Source organism: Pavona decussata, unplaced genomic scaffold (genome assembly GCF_977016875.1).
Source record: "Pavona decussata unplaced genomic scaffold, jaPavDecu1.1 SCAFFOLD_366, whole genome shotgun sequence".
Taxonomy (NCBI): Eukaryota; Metazoa; Cnidaria; class Anthozoa; order Scleractinia; family Agariciidae; genus Pavona; species Pavona decussata.
In genome coordinates this window covers 3,300,382-3,312,625 of record NW_028145742.1, presented here as the reverse complement: position 1 = coordinate 3,312,625, position 12,244 = coordinate 3,300,382, and the positions used below count along the sequence as shown (strand labels likewise).

The following is a 12,244-nucleotide window of genomic DNA, read 5'->3' as shown; positions in this document are numbered from 1 at the left end:
TTTTATTGAGTTGTGCATGTCAAGAGGTGGTCGAGAAGGGTTTCAATAAAGGTTAGTTCGTTAACACCCGATGCGCTGTCAGTGGAGTCCCAGAGGATGTCTGGCAAATTAAAGTCACCCAAAATTACCATATCAGTTGTCGAACTGGTCACAAACCGCTTCATGCAGAAAATTATCGAATACATCAATCCAACTTTGGTCATTGTGGCCCATAGCAAAAACAGAATAAAATTCTTGGACCAGTAAGCGTAGCAATTTCGGCAAAAATGATTTCAAGCTGTTGCAGTTCGACTTCCGATTCAGGCTTAAATTCTTTTACAGCTTTGAAGGAGGCTGTTTTGATTGTGATAAGAACTCCACCACCACCTCGATCAGACCGATCTCTCTTAAATATTGTAAAGCCAGAATGCAATATTCAGAGTTGCTGATTTTTTGGTTCAACCATGTCTCATTGACGCACAGTAACGTCAGAGTTTTCGGTTGTTGTGCTGTCTTTGTGATAACTTTTTAAGCTTCTTGCATTCATTACGAGGTAATTGATCTTACCGGCAGTCGAAGCAGAAACTGGTCCAGGGTTAGGTTTGATGTCATCAGACATCAAGAGGCGAAAGGTAGCATCTGAGTGGTTGTAGCAACAAACGTGGCACATTCTCATTACAAGGAACAGTAATAAGTGTTCACTTTTTAGCCAAAAACAGAAAAATAGCAACGGGTTTCACAGTGCTCTTCGAGTGACGACCTGATTCCATTAACAATGTAAACAATCCACCGAAGGAGCAATCGTTTTCGGGAAAACGGCACCAAAAATTGTAAGAATAAAATAAGGTAAAAGAAGTCCAAGACTAGCGGTACTACAGGTCGTTTGACCACGAGTCATCCTTCCGTCATTATATCGTTTCAGCCCGTGCGCATGCTCAAACTTCAAAACGTACTACATCCGTACCACATGGAAGACAAAATGACTACATTGTCATATATATACATGCCTGAATCTCAGTTTAAGTCAGTAAGGTGGAACTGAGGTGCCCACGAAAGGGATCTGTCTCATATGGTCTAGGGGCCGACTTTTCTCTCCCTCACTGTCTTGTCGGGGACAAGGTATCGGAAAGCATCCCGGAACCATCTCCAGCTGGCATAAGCGAACTGCGGGCCGAAATCTCGTGGTGCATCGTCATGGTACAACGCTCCGGCACAGTGTCCAGAGGTACCGCTGTCGGCTGTGTTTTTTTCTCTTTTTCAGCCATTTTGATATTAACGCTGGCAAGTCGCCCGAAGGCATGGTAGGGAAAGAAGCGTTTCATTCATGTACCTTGTCATATTGTCGACGGGTATTGTGTACTATTCATAGCCTTTAAGCAAATTCTGCACACTTTAATATTTGGTTAATAAAGGCTGGGGCCTAACCGCCCCCACTAGATCTAACCATGCCAGATTGGTTGAGAGTTCCGCAGAGACCTGACGAGGGATAGCCTCTTATTGAGGATTCCGCACGGGACCAATCGACCCACCCTTTAAAACCTAATATACAATGGAAACGGAAACAAAGGCCGCCATATTTCCCCAGCCCTGTGGAGGGAAATAAATCACTTCATTCAAGTGTCAATGTCTTTAGCGCAGAACTCTAATTGGAGACACTTTCCAAATCGAATTGGAATTTAGAAATGTTGGTTTTTGAGGAGAGGGGAAAACCAGAGTACCCGGAGAAAAACCTCTCAGAGCAAAGACGGGAACCAACAACAAACTCAACCCACATATGACGCCTGTCGATCTGTGAAAATACAAACTGAAGTTGACGTAAAATGGTGACAACGCTTATCTCTCATTCAGAGAGTATGTCCAGTCCGTTGGGCTCTGACTCGACTCGGCATCATTAGTGGCAAGGTTTACCGTATTTTTGTACGTGTTAACGTTTCGTTTTCTCCTGTCCAGCTTACGCTAGAACTGGCAAATCCATATAAACTTCAGTGCACTGGGTAATTGTCATGAAATCAGTCCCAACACTACAAAAAGAAGCCCTCATTTTATTGCCCAAAACACACATACAAGCCAATTGGAAAACCTCATACATTATTTAACTGATTTTCATTGCAAAGTCGAATTCTCAGTACCTGAAGTGTTCAATTCGTCAGTGATCTTTATTGACATTCTAATGAAGAGCCCAATAGAAACAGGCAGATGTTTTTTCATCCGGTTTTGAAATTTCATGATAGTATATTTGGCAGTTTTGAAAAATCCAAGGCTGATCAAAGAGCTGAAAAGTTTGCCTAATATTTCGGCTAGTAAAAACTGACTTTTCACGAAGGTTAGTCATGTTGACTGGTCTAACTAAGGCCAAATCATATAAAACACATTTTCAGCTGTTTCATTAACCTTCCACTTTTTAAATTTTTTTTTATAAAGTATACTGCTCATTACGATCCACTTTAAGATCCGGCTGTAAATTGCTGCTATGTTTTTGAAGAGGTCCTTTCATGGTCGGTTTATAGAAAGTATTTGCGCATAGTTGTATCTGAATACGCCGCAGATATTCCTTACGCTCATTCCATGTAGTCTGGGCACTCTTTTGCAAGAACTCGTTTGATGCTATCGAAATGAGCATCGCAGTATATTTGCCTTTGACCTTGGCCGTCAAAGCCCTCATACGTTTGCCTTGCTACTTCGTCAGGTAACTCAAACAATTCTTGTCCTGTTGACATGGCCAGGACCTGTGGAAATGTGAGAAATAACATAGAAGATGAGAGTGATGTATTATTCTAGAAAGTGACACAGGAATGCTCGGAAAAAAGGAATCTGAGTGCTCCTATCAGGAGTCGAACCTAAGACCTTCCGATTACTAGTTCGGATGCTCTACCACTGAGCTACAGGAGACTCGGAAGGTCTTAGGTTCGACTCCTGATAGAAGCACTCGGATTTCTTTTTTCCGAGCATGCCTGTGTCAATTTCTAGAATAATACATCATTCTCATTCATTCCCCAGGCTGGAAATATACCATCACATTTTATATTTCACATAACATAGAAGATATCAAGCTCATAGGTTAGCAGATTAAACACGCATACAAAAAAAGTATTGATTTACTCATCTCTAAACCTTTCTTGGCCGTTTGATATTTTTCGTTGTTACACATAAACAATTCATTTGTTTCAATCAAGCCCATTTCTAGGACAACATTTTTCTACAATGTCAATATTTAAGTTACGACTTGATGATTCTGAGTACTTTAAAAATGGCAAATAAAAGCAAGATTTCCTTACAATAATAAATCGCTGCACTTCAAATTCTCGTGCTTGTAAACTTGGTCGCTTATTAATTGAATGTCCCATCTCTGAAGTAAAATCGAAAAATTGAAAGATGAACCGAAAATGAGGTGCTCATAAACGTGTTTCGAGTGCGAGAACTAACGAGAACATGCGCAATACCAGCCTTTATTTAACGGATATTTAACGTCGTTGTATATTTGTTTTTTTCCCTTTCCTGCTTTTAAATGAATTTTTAATATCACGAAGTCGTTCTGCGGCTTACGTCTGGCGGAAAGACGTCAACTGTACGTTAGAGTGGCTTGCACCAGCTGGCCACTAATGAATGGTGTTCACTTAATAATATCACGAGGGTTTAAGGTACACTTACTGAATAAATTACTTAGTAACTCTACATTGGAATAATTTGAACCTGTTGCACCCGTGTTACAAATTTGTAAAGTAGAAGGAGAGAGGGAGGGGGGGGGGGGGGAGGGAGGACAAAAGAGAGAGACAGGTAGGCGGACCGACCGACAGACAGACAGACAGGCACTAAACGTCAGCTCTCGAATCTCTTGACAGTGACCAAATTACAATATCAACTCACTTGATAAGACCAAAAACAGACAGACAGACCGATAGAATTTCTTCAATTACAAAGACTTTGTTTCCCTGACAACCGTGTATAGTAATATTAGTTACCTGCGTCATACTGGCACGCTCTAAATAGTAGACATCATCAAACGCTCTGGCAGCGGTTTCCGCCACAACCAGTACCCCGTGATTACACATGAACAGTACCGACTTGTCTCCAAGTTGCTTCCCTGTGCGCATGCCCTCTTCATCATCCAAGCTGAGCCCACTGTAGTCTCGATCGTAAGCGATGCGATTATAAAAGTAACATGAATTCTGGTGGCACATTGCAAGTTTGGGATTTTTCAAGGATCCTAATACAGAAAAGCACAATTATAAGATATAGTCTGCTCATTAAAGCCCTATTCCTGTCACCTCCCTCGTATTCGAATTCTCTGTCTACTATAGATTTTTCTTGTCGTAGTGTAGAATCGGTCTGAAAGAAGAGCGACAATTTGCCTAAAAACAGCTATATTCACAACACCTGAAAGGTGCAAAACTTTTCTACCTATGGCTGTGCAATATGGCGGGTGTAGGTGAAACGCACACACTGCGTCTGGCCGCGCCCGATGAACTCCGCGGTGAATAGTTGACGCTGAAATCTCAGCCTCTCCTGTTCCTTCAACTACTTCACCCTTCTCGTTCAGACCCACAAATGACGACGCTTTAACCTGAAAGACAAATGAAACCAGCTAGCAGTTAGGACCCTATTCATTTATGGCCAATTTTTGTTGGGGTGGTTTTCGCACATCCACAACCTAAAAATACTGCCGGCTGCTGGTTAAATCTACATGAGAATTTATAAGCAAACGTAAACGCAAAGCAAGCACTCTAACAACTTTGTAAAGTTGATCTGTATTTCTTTCTCAATTCTCACTCCAGTAAACAGGATAAAGCGATATTCGTGTGCATGAACGTTTTTCATACCTCACTCCAATGCAATCCATATGGGATCAGCATCATGACTTCTCCTTTACCATTTGCCGCCGGAGCCATCATGCTCAGATGATTACATACCCCTTCATGTAAGCCATACCTTTCGAAGCCACGATAACACGCCGCCAAATCAACACGCCGCCGCCAGTTTTCCATCCGAGCCTCCTCTGGGGACAGAACTTTTACAGCCGTACTGCTCAGCCTGCACGCTGAGATACGTCCAATTGATGTACGATTAAAATCTGTTTTGAGCTGATTTAATAAGCGGGAAGGTTTGAAGAGAAGGTGTATCCCTGCTCTCTTCATTTTCTACATTCAACCTAATAGGAAAGATCAAATTAATAGTGTGATTATGGCCCCAATTATTTGAAAGGGCGCGGCATTCATCGAAAAAAGTTTAGCTTATCTGATCTGCGAATACCACTGCGAGCATGCGAGAGTAACACACACAGAAAAAAAAAAGCACTTACATATTGCAAAAATATTCTATTTAGGATTCAAACAAATAAATTATGCGACGACTGATGGCGCTTTTGGTGTAAAATTCCACAATAGGCAAAATTCTTCGCATAAAGCACGTCTTCATGGCATAACATTCCGGTCCTACTGAGTTGTTTTTATCCTTTTTTAGTCGCTCAAGTCGCCATTGTGACCACAAAGAATCCAAAGCGCTGGCGACAAAATAGTAGCCATAGTAGAATACCAGTACCCCTCCAGCACCTCACAGGTTCCACAAGCCACAAAGCAATGTATATATTTAAAATTTATGTATATCAGGAAAAGATTTACTTACAGACCAATCAGTGAATAAATAGTAAAACCCCTTCGCCTAGACGCGATTTAGGATTGACCAATCAAATGTTTTCTTGGCTATCACGTGTATGGGTGAAAATTTGAAACACGCAACCACGCGTTTTGGTGAGGTTGATCTGTCGTAGCAAAAATTTCAGTTAATTTGTACTACATAGTTCTTTAGACTTGTCTTCAGCCGATAGCAGATTGGGTCGACGACTAGTTGTTGTTCTCGAGTCATTGTGTATCAGAGAATCTCACTGTCCGTCCAGTTTTGTTCAACTTGACAAAAATGGCGTCTGTGGTGGAGGCTCGCGGTAAGCTCAAGTTTTATTTTCTTCATAAACAAAAATACTTTAGCCTAACGACACTCCAGTTGATTTGCGTTTGATAGTGCTTTGTAAAAGGTCAAAGCGAAGTTTTCTAGTTGACGTTTTCCTAACTCCGGGAATTTTCTTGTTCATGGTCACAAAGAAACTTCTTCGAGCAACGGCAGCGTGGCGTACGAAGTCATATTCAGCCCCAAGGTGGAAAATGCGAGAAAGCCGCGTCTCACTCCACTAAGAGGAAAAGAAAACAAACAGCAGATAGAAGAAAAGATGAAAGCAGCTGAAAAAAGAAGAAAGGTAGAAATTACTAAGTCTATGTATTAGCATGCGTGTTAATAATTTGATCTTTTACACCCAACGTGGTATAAAACGAATGTTCAATGACGAGCCAAGAGAAGTCTCATAAATGACAGTTGTAACCAAACTTTTTACCCTCTTAAGACCATCCCTCTAAAATATGAACGAAATTTCGTAAAGTTGCTAACCTATACAAGTTCCAGAATTAAAATAAAAAGAGGGGGTCGCCATACTCGTTTTTGAGAACGAAGCAGTTGAAATATGGTAATTTATGTTAGTTCATAAAGGGACTGGGCCCTAATTTACAAATGGTTCAAACTGTGTCATATGAAGAAATGAACCCCATCACCAGAAAGATCACATAAACATTAGTAAGTTTACCAAGTTTGGTTAAGTTTCATTGTGTAGTAACCAGCCTGTAACCAAATTCCAGACAGACAGACACATTTAATTAGTTATAATGCTCAGGGTAGTCGCTATTGCTATCAATAGGAGCACCGGTACATACAAAGGTCATTAATTCTGAGATCGCATTCCCCAAATTCATACAAAGTCTCTAACCCTAACCCAAACCCTAACCCTAACTCCGGAACAGGCAATGAGACATTTACCAGCAACAGAAATTATTTTCTGAACAGAATAGTTAACAGCTCATTTCCTATCATTATTAGTGTGCATGAGGCATGAGTTATTTTCTAATTCAAATTATGTCAAGTCTGTTTCAAAACTATTCCTGATCATCACTGCAAAGAAATTCAACAAAATCTTCTAATTCTTTATCTCTGCTTTTAGGACTAAAAAATGTCCATTGGCATGATTTAGACACAAAAATTGGTCTCTCTAATATGTCAATCAACCCTTTCGGCATTTGGACTTTTGAAAATTATGTAGTTCAAATTCCTGTTTCTTGGGGCCAAAAAGCTGTTCACCCTTAAGTGCTCCAAGACCTCTCCTCGAAGACAAATTTTCAGCTTCATTCGATCACTATTTGCTCTTTGCAAACATTGATATATTAATGATATCTTCAAAAACTATTTTAAAGCTGTTTTGAGCTAGCCATTCAATCACAAAGGCGATAGATATGTTGACTTTGCCATTGTTCAAAGTGGAGCTGTGTATTACATGACAGAGAAATAATCTAATTGGCCTTTAGATTTAGCTGCACACTCAACATGACTATTTTACAACTGAGGGACTTTTTTAAAACAGTGTCAGAGTGTTTAATATTAACTTGAAAAGGGTTCAAATAAATACCAGACCTCAAATAAATGTTACCTTGAATAAATGCTGGAGGTATTAAATTTTATTTTACAACTTGATCTATAAAACCCAGCATTTATTTCAACATAATAGGTCATTAAGCTTTGGAAAGTTTGGTTCTTCAAGGAAAGTAGCATGTCATAAACCTGTTGTGTGTTAGTATCTTCAAACTCTGAGTAGCTGTTCATCTTCACTGTAACTTCATCCAGTAGATAGCAATTTATCCACTGGACAAGCTATCCACTCTTCAGACACCCAGGACCTTACTGCTGCCGCCCTCAACACCCAGTGGACTTGCAAATATATAATAACAATAAAGGGAATCCCCACTGTTCTAACAGATTCATGATAAATTGTTGAAAGTAAAGTCTAAACTCCAATCAATTTTAATTAACAAGCGGAAACAGCAGCTAAATTATCTTGTATGGAACAACTGGGCAACTGTGTTGTATCATACATAAGATACAAACTGGCAGCACAGGGAAAAATACAAGTTTGAGTTACGTGCTAACCATAATTATCTACCCAGTTGCACCCCGGTAAATAACTACCCGCAACAATCCATTACTGCGCACTTACTTTACTATATTTTTCTCTTTTATATTTCAGTTAACCCAGGCAAGAAAACATGTACCTATAACAAACATGTTTTGTTTATCTTTTATTTTCAGAGCATAGAAGGTGAAATGCTAGCAAGGGTTGCAACCAAAAATGAGCGAATCAGTCAAGTCCAGCTAACCAAGCAACAATTAGAGGAAGAGCAAAGCAGAAAAGTGGAAGAAAAGCACAAGCAAAAGATGTATTTGCATATTGAGAATAAAGAAGCCCAGATTAAAGCCCTGATCGATCGGCTACATGCAAAGGACCAGCACATCAAAGAAGTGCAGGCAAAGTTGCAGGAGATAAGTGCACTGCATGCAAAGAAGTTGGAAGAAAAGATTCAACAGAAGGAAGCTCTGACCAAAGAGAAACTGGAGTTACAGCGCAAGGCCCAGATGGAGCGATGGCAAGCTCATGAAAAGCACATACATGAAGTATTGGCTACTTTGCAGGAGAGCATTGAGAAGCAGTCCAAGACCACAGAGGAAAACTTACAGCAGAAGATGGCGACAACAGAAGAAAAACGCCAGGCACAGATCCATGCACTACAGGAGCGACTGCGAATAAAGTCACAGAAGATAGAACAAGCACGACAGTTTGTGGATTTGCTTGTGGAGGAGGCCAAGAAAAGTTGGGAAGAGAAGCTCAAACAGAAGCTGGAGCAATCTGAAGAGAAACGGAAAGCAGAGTTGAGAAAGAAAAAGGAGAGGCTTGCAGCCCATGACAAGCGCGTGGTAGAGGTGTGTCAACATGTGAAGACAATGAGAGCAGAGAAAGCTCAGGGCTGACAAGTAAACATGCAACGTGTAAATCACAATTCAGTCAGATTTAAACTTCTAAATCAAGCTTCTTGTTTCTCACATTAATGCATTATAAGGGTAAATCTAGAAATACCAAATGTTAATGCACTAAAAAGTATCAACTTTGGTACTTGGCTTGACATTCAAAGGTAAAATACAGAATTGTTAATATAAAGTTTTTGCAAAACATGTGTGTTTATCATCTCAGTTGATGAGTTTTCTATTGTCACAGTTAAGCTGTTTGGAATGCCCACTGTTTCAGTATTTATTGATGAAATAAATTGAGTTGATTTGAAATGTAAGTGATTTGCTTTCGTTGTTGAGTTTACCATTACACAAAACCAAACGGTTTACACTTTGTGTAAATTGCAGGTGTTTTGGGGAAATATTAAATGCACCAGGTCTGTACCAACTTTAACTTTCCTCATGGAGTATTCATGTGATTGTTTTCTACGTGCTAGGCCAACATACACCACACTGGTGGCTGAATGTTTGTTTGTTGCATTCAATCTAACTGAAAGTAGGAGTGTATTATTATTAAAATTAATTGTGCAAAATTCTTTTACGTAAGTTTTTCCTTTGAGCATTGTCTTGCAAATGTCATTACAAAAAATTGACAAGTTGTTCCTGACAGTTTTTGTTTTGTAAGACAAAGTATTTTTTTCTGCAGGTGTGATCCTGGCCTTACTTTTAACAAAAGTGTTTTTTTGTTTTCAGATTTACATTGGGGACAAATGTGACTTAACTTTCAAAGTGTTACTAAAAATAGCTGACATGGTTCCTTTAAACATTGAGCCCTGATAATTTCCAAATTTTCCATTTATACATTTTGAACACCAGTAAACTAACTTTAATTTTGGAGAAAGTATTCTCCTTTATACTAAAAATTATATGGATTAAATTCAATGCCCCTTGTTTTTTTCTGGAAATATTCATTGGTTTCTTACCCCATGCACCACCTCTGGGAGGGAGAGCGACAGATCGAGGGTGCTCACTTAATCAACGGACGGTGCCTACTTTTGTTACCACGCGTACGTTCTGCACATCTCGAGATACTTGGGTTTATGAGGTGGTGCCTTCTAAAACAGGGTTATTTTTGCATGGTTTAAAACTATGTAGAGAAAGCAGAACTCTGGTATCTAAAAAGAAAACTAAGGGTAACCATACATTTTTCAGAGATAATAAAGCTTCAATTTGGAATAAAAAATGCCATACATTGCTTTGTATTTTTTTAGAATTATTGTTCCTTATTATCTCTAAAAGAATGTGTGGCTACCCCCTATTTTCTTCTTGGATTTCAAAAGCCCTTGTTAAGATCTGCTCTCCCTGTATACAGTAGTCACAAAGCACACAAAAACACTTCCTTATTAGTAGGCACCGTCCTTGACAGGCAACTGTGGATAAAACAAGCAGTTCTTCGCAAGACTGCAAAACTTGTAGCTAATTTTCAGAACTGTGGGGGATCATGATTTCAAATATCTTGAGAACCAAATTCAAATATCTTTAGCCGGCAGTTAATACCATTCACAGCAATGAGGGGTATTGATTAGCCATAATTATTATGGCTTCGTCTGGCTGACAGGTGAGGTCCCACGGGTCGCAAATGCAGGCCAATGTTTTACTGGTATATAACTAAGAGGGTTAACGTGCCCTAGGCCTGAATTAGCTTTTTAGTATGGGGTTAGGGCTTGGAGACCCTGTTTAGCTTGTTTATATACAATCAGTGACCTGTAAAAGAAACCTGCTGCGCTGTCGTCTGGGAGGAAAGAATAGCCCTAATTAGAATTGCTTTCAACGGTATCCGGTCAACTCGCCTACGTGCAAACTCGCCCACGAACAAACTCGCCTACAACTTGTCAGCGCGCCTACGTAGGCGACTTCTCTTCCTGACATAGGCGAGTTCACTCAAGTAATGTATGCCTTTTAAATAACTTTATGTTCTATCTAACTCGTTCTTTAATCCATAAACCTAAACAAGCGTGCTATGTCCTAAATTCGCCTACGTAGGCGAGTTAACCAGTAGGCGTAGGCGAGTTGGCATAGGCGAGTTTGCACGTAGGCGAGTTGACCGGTATTCCTTTCAACAAGTACAGTGTATTTTAGGATGGTGGTACGAAAGATGCACGCATTTGCGGCAATAATTCGAAACTAAAAGCCAACCTCGTTTCAAATAAAGGAGAGAAGAGGAGAGCTAAAAAAATATAAACAATCACCCGGAGGTTGCTGGGGGAAAAACCTCAGCGTCAGCGCTCCTAAGTTTGTGCGTAGTTTTAACTTATCGTGTATTGATGGATCGGAGAGACAATTACATTAAACTTACGTTGGGGTCGATCGCGTCTTTGGTTAAAAATTGCTGCCCGTCGGCCGTATCCAGGATAAGCCTCACTGGCAAGGGATCAATTTGTAGTTGTGGAGCGAGCGAATAATAATTAAAGCGAGGAGACTGGAGAGAGAAGGCGAGAGCTCTCCCCGGCTAACTCCCCGACCAGGGGGAGGGAGGGGGGGGGGGGGATACTTGACCCGTGTTTGGGTATTATATATGGGTGCCGCTGGGAGTTTGAAACCCTGACACTGCTTAGGACAAAATTAACCTTAAATACCTACCCTGTGTAGGACAACGCCCCCTATTTCAAGACCCTATTTAGGACAAAGGATCTAGGACAACATCTAGTTCTTGCTTTACAAGTGTTTATTGGCAAAAGTAATTCCATTCAAAGGACCACTGTCACTTACCGGACGTGATGTTCCACGTATTGAAACGCGAACAGCAATCACAACAGTAGCCTGCAGTGCAGGCGTTTTTCATGGGCGAGCGCTGAACAATAAATTTAGTTCGCGTATTTGAAGGAGGCTGAGGGGGAGGGGGGGGGCAGTCGTCCTCTCCCTTAGGGTCACTTTTGACTCGCTCCAGCCCTCTCGCGCTTCCTCGCCCAAGATGGCAGCAACGAAGGATTATTCAGCGCTCCCGCTCCAAAAATACGCCTGCATTGCAGGCTATCACAACAGATAAAATAAGAAACTTTTGAATGCAGAGGTCCACACAACGCAGGAATTAAACTTGCTGGTAATTTTGCCGGATCTCTCTTGTGAAAGACCTCGTGTCAGGCGTCACTTGAACGTGAAAATACAAAACTGAATGCAAGGCTGGCACTACGGCAAAGGGCAGATTTATTGGTGGCCAATATTTCGACTAATAGAATTAGTCTTCCTCAGGGCCAGAGCTATACTGAAGGAAAATATAATAACGGCTCCTTAAATTAAAGTTTGAAAAATACATGGAAAAACATGATTGGCTAACACATGATATGATGACAGCGTATTTGTAAATATGAGATAACAAAAATATACTAACGGCTCCTAA

At 40.5% G+C, this 12,244-nt stretch overlaps 2 protein-coding genes across 4 annotated transcripts; one reads left to right on the top strand and one right to left on the bottom strand.

Moving 5' to 3' along the window:
* Positions 1–1,974: 1,974 nt before the first annotated feature.
* Positions 1,975–11,314, bottom strand: LOC146452873 (uncharacterized). Of its 2 annotated transcripts, none has more exons than XM_085097634.1 (5): positions 11,204–11,314; positions 4,797–5,125; positions 4,378–4,540; positions 3,939–4,183; positions 1,975–2,705 (listed from the first exon to the last, which is right to left on the bottom strand). In XM_085097634.1, the coding sequence occupies exons 2-5, from the start codon at positions 5,109–5,111 to the stop codon at positions 2,538–2,540; spliced, it is 891 nt and encodes a 296-aa protein (XP_084953760.1). In that variant the 5' UTR covers positions 5,112–5,125; positions 11,204–11,314; the 3' UTR covers positions 1,975–2,537. The 2 variants fall into 2 exon arrangements, with proteins under 2 accessions (XP_084953760.1, XP_084953761.1); XM_085097635.1 differs by lacking the exon at positions 11,204–11,314 and adding an exon at positions 5,599–5,635.
* On the top strand, positions 5,692–9,185 carry LOC146452874 (uncharacterized). 2 transcript variants are annotated; one of them, XM_085097632.1, is made up of 3 exons: positions 5,692–5,914; positions 6,072–6,223; positions 8,155–9,185. In XM_085097632.1, the coding sequence occupies exons 1-3, from the start codon at positions 5,890–5,892 to the stop codon at positions 8,869–8,871; spliced, it is 894 nt and encodes a 297-aa protein (XP_084953758.1). In that variant the 5' UTR covers positions 5,692–5,889; the 3' UTR covers positions 8,872–9,185. The 2 variants fall into 2 exon arrangements, with proteins under 2 accessions (XP_084953758.1, XP_084953759.1); XM_085097633.1 differs by having other exon boundaries at positions 5,714–5,924; positions 6,085–6,223.
* Positions 11,315–12,244: the final 930 nt, after the last annotated feature.